At 38.2% G+C, this 13,940-nt stretch overlaps 1 protein-coding gene across 1 annotated transcript in view; it reads right to left on the bottom strand.

Annotated features, from left to right (window-relative positions):
- gabrb2b (gamma-aminobutyric acid type A receptor subunit beta2b) overlaps window positions 1-13,611 on the bottom strand; it is a 55,975-nt gene extending 42,364 nt beyond the window's left edge. Inside the window, exons 1-3 of the mRNA XM_087807035.1 lie at window positions 13,422-13,611; window positions 13,172-13,269; window positions 12,921-12,988 (exon numbers count right to left, since the gene is read on the bottom strand). Coding sequence (XP_087663161.1) covers window positions 12,921-12,988; window positions 13,172-13,269; window positions 13,422-13,495 — 240 coding nt within the window. The 5' untranslated portion in view covers window positions 13,496-13,611. The remainder of the gene's footprint in view (window positions 1-12,920; window positions 12,989-13,171; window positions 13,270-13,421) is intronic.
- Between the last annotated feature and the right edge of the window lie 329 nt (window positions 13,612-13,940).

Raw genomic sequence — 13,940 nt, 5'->3', positions numbered from 1 at the left:
GTGAAGTATTATGTGATAACATGACTCCAAAGTATTACGTTTATACATGATACTGAATTATTACATTACTTCATGATAGTGAAGTATTGTGTTATAACATGTTTCCTAAGTATTATGTTATTACATGATACTGAATTATTATGGTACTTCATAATAGTGAAGTATTATGTTATAACATGACTCCAAAGTATTACGTTATTACATGATACTGAATTATTATGTTACTTCGTGATAGTGAGGTATTATGTAATAACATGACTCCAAAGTATTACGTTATTACATAATACTGAATTATTACATTACTTTATGATAGTGAAGTAGTATGTTATAACACAATTCCTAAGTATTACGTTATTACATGATACTGAATTATTATGTTACTTCATGATAGTAAGGTATAATGTTATAACATGACTCCAAAGTGTTACGTTATTACATAATACTGAATTATTACATTACTTTATGATAGTGAAGTAGTATGTTATAACATAATTCATAAGTATTACGTTATTACATGATACTGAATTATTACGTTACTTCATGATAGTGAAGTATTATGTTTTAACATGATTCCAAAGTATTACGTTATTACATCATACTGAATTATTACATTAGTTCATGATAGTGAAGCATTATGTTATAACAGGATTCCAAAGTATTAAGTTATTACATTATACTGAATTTGTACATTACTTCATGATAGTGAAGTATTATGTTATAACATGATTCCAAATAATTACGTTATTAAATGATACTGAATTATTACATTACTTCATGAAAGTAAAGTATTTTTGTTATAACATGATTCCAAAGTATTACTTTATTACATGATCTGTATTGTGAAATTACATGATTACGTTTTTTTTAACGTTAGCAGGCTCCGGTTCCGTAAATAATACTGAAAAAAAAAATCTACTCACCCAAAAAAAGTTAACACATTGCGATTGTTGTGTGTACTGTTAAACTGAATTTAGATATATACCCTTTATTCATTGAACTTCTGTATAATATCACTTAAGGGTGGCAATTATACAAGAAATATGAACAGTAGTCTGGACACTAGTCAGTTGTTGGAATCACTGGCAACAGTGGGATCAGATTTGAAAAAAAAACAAACACGGATCTGAAAAAAACCTAATCAAACTCGTGTGGGTATCGGACAAATATGCGCGCACACGTCGCCACAATCAAGTGGCGAACAAACACAAACATCATGATGACCTGCAGGTGGATGATCCGAGATTAGGCAATCTCACACTCAGCTGGATATCCAGGCGAGGCATGTTAGCTTGATTATAAGCTTCCAAAAATAGAAGCTTGCAGTGCATTGTTGATTGCACGGTCATTTACAATCCAAGAAGCATTTCCACAAAAAACACTTAGGAACTTTTAACTCATCAAGTGACGCAGATGCAACCCTAAAGTCAAGCTCCACGGTATGATGGTTCTAAATAACGCACTCACACACTGAGCCCTTTGAGGATTTGGTAGTTTTGGGTGATGGACTGTGTCCCTCTTCAATCAATTTTCCAGATGGCTTGCTTTCCCAGCTCACATCACACAGGTCTGATATCGGGGTTGGTATTCCGTACACTTCCTAAATCCTTGACACTGAATGTGTCAGCGTTGAAGTGAAGGCAGATCTATACTTGCTGGAGCAGATTATGTGGCTTCCTTAGCGCAGGTGTTTGTGTTGTTGAAGATAAGACTTCACACCTTAAAGGCACAGTCATGGGACTACCAGTTATATGTCAATTTTTTTTCTTACCATTTAAAAAATATATACTACGCAAAGAAAAAAGAATGGAAAAAGATGCAGTACAAATGTATATTATTGTCATTGTCATTGTTCTGGAGTGACAATGAGGTTAGCAACGTTACGTTGGACATTGGTGCGGTTGTTTTCTTTAGCTCTGTGAGGAGAACATTGGATCGTCTACATTGTTAAATGGTGGTTTTCTGTTCATTTTTCTAATGAGTAGTGGATAATTCTGCAGCATTTTTCCCTCAAACTTCAACAGCTCTTGTTAATACTGTCTGTCATTGCGTAGACTTTGGAGTTGACTGGTGCAAAACTGGTCTATAAGCTATTGCTTTCAAAAGAGTGTTCGAGTAAAAAGAAATATCAATGTTATGTTAATAAAAAGCATTGCCTGTCGTGGCTGATTTAATGCCCTAGGCAGGAATATAGCATGCAACCCCATAGGGAATTAAAAAAACTGTATTATGTGCGTATGTTTTATTGAAATTGCATTCAATACATTCCAAATAAGGCTAGCATTGAGAAAGTTGTTGGCGAACCAATATCCGCCTTAAACAATGTTCCCTGGAATTGCATGTACCTGGTAAAACGTTGCGGCTTTGGTTGACTTTCTGTTAATAGTTAAGTGAGACTACAAGCAAGGAAGGATAGAGACTGGTCCCGGTACTGGTTTTTAAGCCATGATGACTCTTGGTACAGAGATATGGCTTGTCATCTAGGACACTGGTCCCCAACCTTTTTTTTTTGCATCAGGGACCAGTTTCATGTCATACAGTACTTCGCGGACCGGTCTTTCGTACTTTCAGATGTACAACTTCACTTTAAGCGATCGAACCCGAATAATTTGGTTCATTGTATTATAAAAACAGATCTTATTCCTTACATACCTGTGTTAATAGTTAATCAATATTGTAGTGACCAATCAGCTTTCGCTATTGGGCAGTGATGCATCATGGGAGGTTGCAGTTCTGTGTGCACTATTAATAAGTTAGGTTGTATAATAATTGCCTTCCCCCAAGATTTTTTGACAAGTACAAGCTGTTACTATTGACAATTAAAGCCAAATGTCCATCATAACGTGGCGAAGAACCTCAACCCTTATAGGATGTACAAAGTCAATATCTACAGGATGTGTAAGCTGTCAAACTAATGATAAGCGCAAAAGATGTACAACCACAGTGACTTTACACCATGGCTAGTAGTTAGCAGCTTACCTTCTCTACAACCTCAGGTCGTGTCCTTAACACTGTGATAAGCGCGACCCTACCTAGACAACAATGCTGAAACCTCCTCCTGAAATGCGAGGCCAGCCGATTAACCCACCTCCATTTGTAACTGGGCCTAATCCCGGCGGCGGCGTGGCTCTGAACCTCATGTCATTATCAGAGCAGGCGGGGGAAACACAAAAGCGAGCGAGAGCGCCGTGCAACAACAACAACGCGCCGGTGAAAGCATCAGCACAGTGGACAGGTGTCAGGATTATTAGCCCGAAATGAGCCAAACACGCAAGCGTAATATGCTGTCAATTCTGCCCGACAGGACAACAAGATGCTGCTATTTAACGCTCAGACCTGCAGTTGTTGTCTGACGGCGAAGCATCCATCCCATCATTCACTGTCTCAGGCGGCAGTGAATCAGACGCCTAACTAGTGAGCTTGTTTAACCCGGGGGAATTGATTATACGCCTTCTTTCCCCTGACATTTAGAGCCGTGCTACTAATTGTACAATAAGCAGCATTAGGGACATTAATAATGATCTAAGTGCTTCGTTAGACGCCGTCCTGACATGTTGGCACGTCTGCTCTCGGGTTCCAGATAACTTCTTCACACTTTTTTGCCTAAAACAGACGTCAAACAGCTCAATGATTCGGAAATAAAAACCCCACTTTTGTTCTCTTTTATGAAATTACACATTTTAATTAAAAAGAAATCACTGTGTTCTCAGATATCTTTATTTATTTATTTACATAATTTATTTTTGAACTTTTTCCTTTATTTATTAGAAATTTGCTATAATCTCAAATTCACTGATTATTTTTTCCATTTAATTATGTGAAGTAAAAAACTTAATAAATATGTTCCTAATTATTAAGTGTATTTTAATTTTGTTTTGTTGTTGCTTTATTTAAGGTTTAATCTTTATTAATTTACTTTATTATTTTACTTTTAGGTGTCCTTTTTTATTTGTTTTTTTTACTGTCTGTTATCTAAAATCAAAGACGTTTTATTTTATTTTTTGCCAACAAATTTTATTGATAATGCAACAATTGGATTTCAACAGAGTCAAATCATTGTGGCTATATTCCACTTTTTCCTTCAAATACAAAAACCGAACAACTTCCCTTAACTACTTATTCTCGTCCTTTTCTGGGCAGGAGTACATAAACACAAATAAAAGACTAAATACTTCTGTCAATGTGAGCAAACAAACATCTATTTGTTACATATATTTCAATAAAAACACTCCCAGAACCAGCCATGATCGAGCGCCAAGAACCGGTGCAAAACTATGTATTAACTGTAAAATAATCAACAATCTCTTTTTTTTTGTCCGACACAGATGCACGGAGAGAACAAACAAACAAGAGTTCCCCATTTTGTCCTCATGTAAATTAAGAAAAAATAACACACTTTTGATATAATGGAAATGAATGCAAGCACAGTCTCTGACCCGGAAAATACAAACTCCACACAGAAAGGACGCAGGTTGCCTCAAGCTGGACACGAACCTTCATGTATTTGTTCTAGACACTACGTCACTGTGTCTGCTTTGTTTTTTAATAGAAGAAAACCAAATCAGGTTTATACTGGTCCTCTGTTGTTCCTGTAATTGAAGCAAACACTCTGAGGAGCAGATCAGAAATATTGGGCTAATTATTGAACAAAAAAACTTCAACTCAAGTCTAGAAAACAGATCGTTCAATACTCCTGATAATTTATTCAAACAGACACCAAGGGCTGCGAGACATAAATCAGATATTAACACAAGTAATTCGCTGAAAGCAGAAACACCTGCAGAGAGAAATAATATTGTCCTCATTATTCATCCTGACGTCTCTATTCGAACGGCTTATGAGATTTTGACTGTGGTAATCTTGTCATGGCGACGCGTCAACTGCCTCTGCCTTGGCTCGGAACTGAACTTGTGTCTTTTTTTTTTTTCACCTGCCCACCGGATGTGGTTTTCAAAACTGAGGGTTTTCTAAAGGTGGGTTCAAAAAAGGTCATGAAGTTAAGTCGTTTTTGAGAGGATGATTCTCTGAGAACTCGTTTTGCATGTGCTAATTCTAACTGGGTGAGGTCGCCCTGAACTCATCTCTCTACTATCCGTGTACCATTAACTACTGTAGGCAGGAAACAACTACATGCAACACAAAAACTTGACCTTTTGTTTTGTTTAAAAGTATCCATAAGTCCCGTTTTAGCCTAAATTTCTGATCTTATATTCAGTGCGATCAAGCCCGATAAAGTGTTCCCACAAATCATCACTTCACAGAGCTTATCAGAAAACCTTTTTTTATTATTATTATTAAATTGTATGTATGTTTTAGCAAGTGACTATAATTTCATTAATAGTAACTTAAATAAATCAGTATTAAATAAATATATTTTAAAAAATCGAATAATTAAAACAAAAAATGCCACCTGTTGAACCATCAGTATCTTTCTTGTCCAGAAATTAATTTAATTTGGTTCATTTATTGAATTTAAAAATGTCATGAATAAAATGCAATTAAATATCAGTAATAGCAATAACAAATGTTTTTTTAAGTAGGTTATTGTCATAAATATGTAATATATTTATTTTAAAATTTTTAATAGGAACTTACATTTGTAAAACTTTATTTAAAAAAGACATTGGATTATAATTATATATTTTAATCGACTCTATAAGTGCATTATTTAGCTTAAAAAACAGACTAACTGTTATTAAAGTTTTTTTTTAATGATTAAGAGATCATTTTTCATCATAGTTATGCAAATCTTTCTTGTGGAAGATCATGGTCCAAGATGTTGATGTGTATGGATGAATAATTGGAAACTGAGTGATGAGTGGAGGATGAGCTACGGTGTGAATGTTTCAATTGCTGAAGGGTTGAGGCATCATAAATACACACATCGGATTTCATGGTGTCGGGGATTGGCTTCGGAACACCACAGTGCTAAAAATGAAATGTGTTTCAGGAGTCCTGTGTGAGGATACCTTCGACAATTGTGATGAATTTAAAACCAAACTCGACACCTGAGGAAAAAAAAAGGACAGATGATAATTGACATCATCATCTCAACTGCTCTGTTGTTGTTGTTCTGTTCACGATTCTAGTCGGCTATTTTTAGTCGTGGATTAAACCAGAATGGATGCTGGAGTATTCGCTGCAGTAGGACAGTATGAGGGATTTAGTCACAACTGCACAGTAGTCAGGATGTGAGCGATGAAAAGGCTGCTTGATAATTTCATTTCTGCTGGTTAAATGTGCGTTTTTTTTCTTAGGGGGGGAAGCCAGTCCCAGCTACCAAGGGCGAGAGATAAAGTACACACAACTTACTCATGCATACAAATTTAAAGCTATCAGTCAACCATTGTGGAGAGAAACCAGAGTGCCTAGACAACAATACATGTGAGATCCTTGCAAAATAACCACCTTAAAATCTGAATAGCCAGAACCCATCATTCTCTCTGATAAGTGGAGCTGAAAACTCTCTGTTGTCTTTCTTCTTTCCATTTTAGCTTTATTTCAAAGTCGAACACTCCTGGATTTTGCCGCTCGTTCTGTTGCATAACGCACTCTACGCGTTCCTGGAGGCGACATTTAGAAACCGGTTTATGAGGAAAACAAATAAGATGAGAGGGTTCAGGGAATTGTGTTTAAAACATGTATTTTTCCACCGTTTATTCCTTGGCTTTCTTTATGGGACTCCAGTTTTAATACTTTTTCATGTAAGTAAAGTAAGAAAGTAATTTATATTTGTAGAGCGGACCTGGATAATTCAAACAAACCTGAATAAAATATATACTTAAAAGGTCAAGATAACACTATAATAAAAATGTCTTGAGATGTTTCTTGATGTTTTATTTTCCTCTATGGAGTTTTCTGGCATTGCTATACTCAAGCTAGCATTGGTAGAACGTCCTCTACTAATCCACAGCTTCCAGGAGGTTTGTAAGACCTTGACAATCTGATAACGAACACCAAAAATGTCCTCATAAAGAAGTCATCCGGGTAGACCCAAGTACTTCTGCAAAGAACCTCAAAAAAGGATCCACCAGTGTAGCCCAGGCATAAATGCCTGAGGGTAATGCAAACTACTCAGTACAGCTCCTGAATAAAACATTGTCATTTTAATGCAATTAGAACTTACTTTCCAGATGATAAAACATCTGGTCCCTTAGTCATGATACCAATTCGCACAAGTCCAATTTTAGTGTTACATTAAACAACTAAAGAAGCCAGTTTTCAACCTTAGACCTTGAGTTTTACAAAACTAACACTATTCATTCCCCTTTTTCTGCCTGAGCCCCTTAAAGTGACAAACTTATAATGAATAATAGTTCCCCAACAGTGTTAGAACAGTGCAACATTGTTGAAACTTCAGTCCGCATTAACATTGTTTAGAAAACAAGTCATCTTTTTAAGTTTATTTTCCATTTTACTCTCCTGGAATTTTAAAAGAAACTTGATGTACTTTTGATATAATTGTCAAGCAATTTGGTGGTCATGTGGTGGTTCTACATGATACTAAATTATCACAGAAAGAATAAAAAGAAAAACGTACAATTACTAGGTAGTGCTGCTTTGAAGCCGCGCCAGAGGTGGAGGACACCCTGGAAAGGTCTACACGCTGCCAAACAACCAACTGCTGCATGTATTTGGAGAATGTTCTCCTAGAAAAGATTTGTTCTCACTCTAGATTGAACCATCTTAGGCCACAGACTCCCTAATATTGCTGAATAAACTGTGATCGATCGCTGATTGAATATAGATTGCGCTACTATTGGACTCCTTCAAACCCACTGAGGGAAGCTATTCCCCTCTCATGCATCACAACTGTCAGTTGCATCCTACACAAAAAACAACTATTTCTGTGCTCCAGCTGCAGACCTTCCACGTGCACCGTTCTCCATGTAAGCTTGTGAAGAGATCGAGAAATTCAAGTGCCCTAAAACCCGATCAATAAGCTCCCCCTGACCTTTTATTCGCATCAATAATGGTTTTTCTTCCGATTTGAAGGAGCTCCTTCAGCTAATCCTCACACCGAGGTATTTCTCTGGCGTTGAAAACTGTTGGCTTAAGATGCTGAAGTGAGAGAAAATGCTGAGAATATTAGAGAAGAGAGTTTTAGGAAATAAAAAAAAAACATCTATGTTCTCTGTTTCAACACGTGTCTTCCCGGGTCATGCTCCCCAGGATGAATAGTCTAACATGACATTGTTATTTAGTGTGTGTGTTTCCTGCTTTTTGTGTGTTCACTTCTGAGTCATGTGGACTTAAAAACCTCAGCGGCACTAGGTGCGCGACCTTCGACTCCGACACCAGCGGGCGTTTCGCATGGCAACTTGTTAATGTCATCGCGCTCCGTCCTGCCTTCTCTCCATCAGAGGTGGTCAATTTGGTCTCGCACACATATCACTTTCCCACCCTCAAAGGTCCAACGCTTTGACTTTGACACTAGCGCCTAATGAAAAGCAGCTTCATCCTCCTGACCCTGGTCTGCTCGTTATCGCACAGCCAGTGGTAAATTCATAAACCTCAGCGAAAAAAGAAAAGACAAATAATTAAGGGTTTTGAGGGAGAAAGAGAGAGTTGAGGGCACTGCGAAGCCACGAGATGGGTGATGTTCAAAGTTATCTTTACTGGAGTCTCTGTGACACACACCACGCTGGTACCTTCAGGAAGTTTTCGATGACCTTAAGCTCTCGTTCGACCAACAGAAGAGATCACAGTATTCACCCGGAATACTTCATGTTTTAAACTTCTGCTTCAAACGAGCTTAAAATATAGACTTTTAAGTTTAAGAAAGATTCCTTTTGTCGAGGCTTCAATACAAGATGTGACAGTCAATCGGTGCGTTAAAATGCAACTTCAAATGCAAGATAAAACTGATAACACAACAGGAGTTCCAGAAAATCAAGGAAAAGCCTGAACAAATAAAAACGTCTTAAGATGTTTCTTGAAGGAGTCAGTAGACTCCATCAAGCGCAAAGAGAGAGGAAGATCATTCCAAAGCTTAGGAGCAACAGCCTGGAAGGATTTCTCTCCTCTGGTCCTGAACCGTGTGCGTGGAACCATCAGTAGATTCTGATCCACAGACCTCAGAGCCCGAGCTGGGGTGTAAGGCTGGATCAGATCACTGATGTAAGGAGGAGTCTGACCATTAATGGTCTGAAAGTAAGAACCAGAATTTTAAAGTTGATCCTGAAAGAAACTGGAAGCCAGTGAAGAGTTTTAAGGATCGGAGAAATGTGAGTTCTTCTACTTGAGCGAGTTAGAATTCTCACTGCAGAGTTCTGAATCAACTGCAGGCGAGACAACTCCTTCTTGTTAAGACATGAATGTATTACTCTAATAATAATCCCAACCCTCAGTCAACATTAGGGTGAGTAGAAAATGGGTGAATTTTGGGTCACTACTACTTAAAATAATTAGCTTCAATAGGAACATTAATTGGATTTCAAGCAAGATTACATGATGTGTTTCAAGAAAAGATGTCCAACCCGACCTTTTAGCCATTGATATTTGTGACACTTGATTATGATGGTTCCCCTCATGTTCAAGTCAGGCATCTCTTCGGAGAACACGCGACTCATCTGTTCAAAGTTGAAAAACAAGTCGGCAAATGTAGGGGAGGTTCCCCTCCAGGGAAATGTTACGCAGGAAGTTAGAGCGACCTCAGACGAATTAGGATGTAATTGCAGATGACTCACTGTCTGCCCCGGGTCTTGGTGGACTCCAGTATCTGATCGAGCAGATCTTGCGCCGCATACACCGGGGTTTTCGCTCTTTGGCATCAAAAGCACTTACATGGCGAACTCCAGAGAGAACTTGACGTCCTCCGGGTCAGTCATGCTTGAAGGCTTGGAGCATGGTGACTCATCTAAAGTAGACCCGGGGCCAAGACGTGGTCTCTAAATGGATTTCCTGCTCTGCGACATTTGGTGCTAAAACCAATGGGTTAAGAGGATATTCTGGCAAATAAATGATCTTTTTTTTATATAAAAATAAACATAGGTGGGCTGTCGTGCGAGCGAAAACAGTTCAGTGACATCTCTCCATTTTCATCATGTGTTTTCTAAAGACCGCGGGGAGGTTTTCACCAGCACCAGCGACGAAATGGAATAAAAAGAAAAGTACTCCTACGTCAGCTGCCATCTCTAAAAGTGGTTACAGTTCTACCCAAAAAAAAAAAAGGATGGGGTGTTAAGATCAAAGTTGTCCGACGCGTGGCACGAGATTGGTCGGTCGGTAATGGTTTAAAGGCGTGTTTTTCAGAGGGACAAAAGAGAGAGCGGATCAAAGAGGTACGGGCTTTGTATTTTTGGATGGAGAGTGGCATTTTGTCATGTGTTTTTGAACAGAGAGAGGCGGCGAAAACACAGAAACAGTGTTGTTAGTTAACCAGGACCCCGACCTGATGAGTGTTTCCGTGAGCAGACTTCTTACGAGTCGCTCCTATCAAACACACAAGTTGAAGTGGAATCAGAAGTTGGGCGATAAGTTGCAGCACGTTAATGGATTTTGAGCCCGGAGTTTACCATGCAGGGAAAAGTAATCTGGAAGGAAAAGGGCATATTTAAATAAAACTTGGGGATCTGAGCATCCATTTTGACTTGTCACTAACTTTAGACTCCCTGGTGGTCTCAGGTACATTTTTTAAAATATGGACTGGGATGCCGTCCCAATGATAACTTAGGTGCCAGTAGTACAAAACAACATGGCCAAATTGCAATGTTAAAGATCACACAACTGACGCAAAAAGGGGGCAGTAGGTAACCCTGAAAGTTCAAAAATCGAAATCCATCCAAAAGAACAAGATTTCTTAATAAAGATGAGTTTCTGCTAACATGTGCTGGATATCAAACAAAAATACATTTCTAGCGCACCTGAAACGACAAAATTATTGGCACTTATTGCTGGTACACACTTCAAAATACGATGCTAAGCCCAAACAGCAACTGCTCTACTCTGAGTCCAGGGGTGCCTGAGCTTCTATCAGGCTTATTGTAACTAAAGACAATTCAAAAAACATTTCACAAACTGACTTAACTCCTGATTCCTTCTTCTATGGTTATTAAGGCCTTCATCTTTAGATAAACATTCAACTATGAACCTAATTAACTGTCTTCCTCTTTTACCATTTTTAACATTCTTGTCAATGTCTCTTTACATTTCCAAACCATCAGTCCTAGACAGGACAGTCCAGCATTTTCTTAATCAAACTACCATCTTGGACTTCAACCACATGTAGGTTTGTGCTGCTTAAAGTGTTTTCTTTGTCACCACAAGACCTCAAGTTGTGTTGCTTTGATTGCTAAGTTTGTCATCCTACAAAACCAGCAGTATTCTTTTGAAGATACACAAAATACATTCAAAATATATGACAAATGACAGGTTTGATATTTAATTTGACATTAACAGGATGTATATTATAATCTTCAGAATATACAAAAATATAAAGTGTAGTCTCAGAATGACCGTAGCATTGCTATAGCAAGCAGGTATAGCACTTTATCTTACTGTATTGAAAAAATAAATGTAGTTTTAACATGTGTTATGCAAAACAGGTGGTAAAGTTGAGATTAACTAACTCTATTAAGTAACAAAAAGAGCAAATAAGTCAAATAAGTATGTGCCTGCTTGAGAACTTGGCTCCTGTAAGTGTTTGAGTCATGGCAGTTAAAGAAACCATGTCTTTGGAATATCCACAACAAATAAGGTGTGGTAAATAGTTTTAAATATATAGTATAGTGTCCAGGACATAACTTTCAATAATAAATTAAGTAAAAATAATGTGTTTTAAATAAATAAATAAATTCATGTTTGAGGTGCTATTTCTAAAAAAAAAGTTGGCCACATCTTTGTTAAGAATAATTTAAAAATATATAGCTATATATTCAATACTCAATTTCTGTTCAATTCACATAGTTAAAGGATGTCATGATAAGATAATTTTACACGTTTTATATATTTATAAGTTCACAACTACACTCGCTGCCGACAGAACATCACTTAAATACACTCCTTTGATGCAGACACACTTTGTTAGACAGCTTTCAAGCCGGTGCTGCAGAGTTAAAAAAAAGAAATGTTTAATTAGAAATTCCAGGCCGTGCAGGGCTCTGGAGGGCTGCGTGTTCCGTGAGCGATGCATGTTGTGTCTGCACCGGTCCTCTGCGTGGGAGCATTGTTTCTAAGTTTATCTCTCATCATCTACATATTCCACCAGAGCGCTAAGATAACAACACGAGCAAAAAGCCTCTGGGTCATGTTGCCGAAAATATTCCGGCGTGTTATGACTTCCTGACATCAGTGCGTGACTCACCAGGAGACAAAAAAAAAGAAAGAAAAAAAGAGGCCATTTTGAGACCAATCAGTGAATGTGTTAAAACGCATTTGAAGAAAAAGCAAATCCATCCTCTTCTGGCCCCACGGACGCAGTACCGCCATATGAACGCTAGGGGTTGCACTTGTATGAAGCAAAAGTCGATCTCCACCTCTAATCTGCACTGCCTTCAAGTTCTCTTACTGTCAGAGTTTCTAGCAAAGGCACAAATAAAGCAGCTGTGACAGACAATCTCCAAAACAATCCCTCACACGGAGTCACTTTTTTAAATCTTCACAAAGCCCCCGAATGAGAAGTGAACCTTTTATTTTATTTGTATGGCTATTTTTTAGGGGGGTTGACGACAGACACTAAGGAATGTAAGGAAAAATAAAAAACAAAAACAATGTCGATCCATGAGTTCTCGAGAGATCATAGATTCATATCACAATCACTGGCTTTTTTTTTTTTCAGCCACAGATCGATGGTGAGTGAAGCACCTCCGCTGGCGTGAGAGAGAGAAGGGGGGGAATCCCCGGTGCTTATAGTGGGTATTTCCCCACCATTTTCACGTCCCATACACACCAGATTTATCCAACTAAGGAAAAGTGATACTTACCATGTTGACTTCTGACACCATGTCTATGCTGGCAATGTCTATATTCATGCCCACTCCAACCGGTAAACCTACAGAGTAGAAAGTACATATTATACCAAAAATAATATTAGAATATTAGAATTAAAGCAATTAAAAGTTACGGATAAACCGATTTTTTTCTATTTAATGTAAGTATATATAAAAAATCTATTTCATAGGCACGTGGTTACAATTACTAGTATTTAAAAATAAAATAATAATAAAAGATTTACCTCCGAAATCAGGTCTCAATCGTATATCATATCCTTTCAACAGCCTGTCCACCGTTTCTTTCACCACAGACATGTTACTAGGGTCATTGACACGGACACTGTGTGTGGTGGGGGGGGAAGGAGGAGAAAAAACGCAGAAAAACACGGTGGATTAAATAGCATTTCTTTTTTTAAGTCTCCAAGTAATTCCGCGACAACACTTCAAAAAAAAAAAAAGAAAAAAAAAAGGAGTGGAGCATCCTGGACGTACCTTTGAGCGCACACCGTCGCCACCACCAGAGGAAACATCCAGACGATCGCACCCCTCGTCCCGCTCACAGCCATGGTCGCCGGACTGTTTTCCACCTCTTTTGGGTTGTTTTCTTCAACTCACAGACAGACGAGGCACAACTTGCCAGTGCAGTATTTCCAATGCCGGGCGCATGCGCACGCCGGACCACAACATCTAAGAGGCAGCGCTGCCGCTGGTTGTGGCAGGAGGAGGAGGATTCAGCATCGGGTTGGATTTAGAAAAAAAAGAAAAAGAAAAAAAAAAAGAAACAGGAGTCTCCAGGGAGGGAAACACGAGGGTCTCCCCGTGTAGGAGATGGTTTTGAGTCCAGCGCGATGGGAAGGGATGTCTCTCCTAATGAGCTGCCCTTGAGCAAGGCAGCTTTTTTGAAAAAAACAACAAAAAAAAACAGATGGATTCCCCTTCACTTAAGTGTCGGGTCTTAAAATAGTGCAGAAACCATATGTCAATCACGTGGCTGTCGCTCTGACAAAAATA

The sequence above is a fragment of the Callionymus lyra genome, chromosome 14 (assembly GCF_982586985.1).
Source record: "Callionymus lyra chromosome 14, fCalLyr1.hap1.1, whole genome shotgun sequence".
In the NCBI taxonomy this organism is placed as follows: Eukaryota; Metazoa; Chordata; class Actinopteri; order Syngnathiformes; family Callionymidae; genus Callionymus; species Callionymus lyra.
The sequence above is the reverse complement of the archived record's forward strand: the minus strand, read 5'-3'. Positions and strand labels throughout refer to the sequence as shown.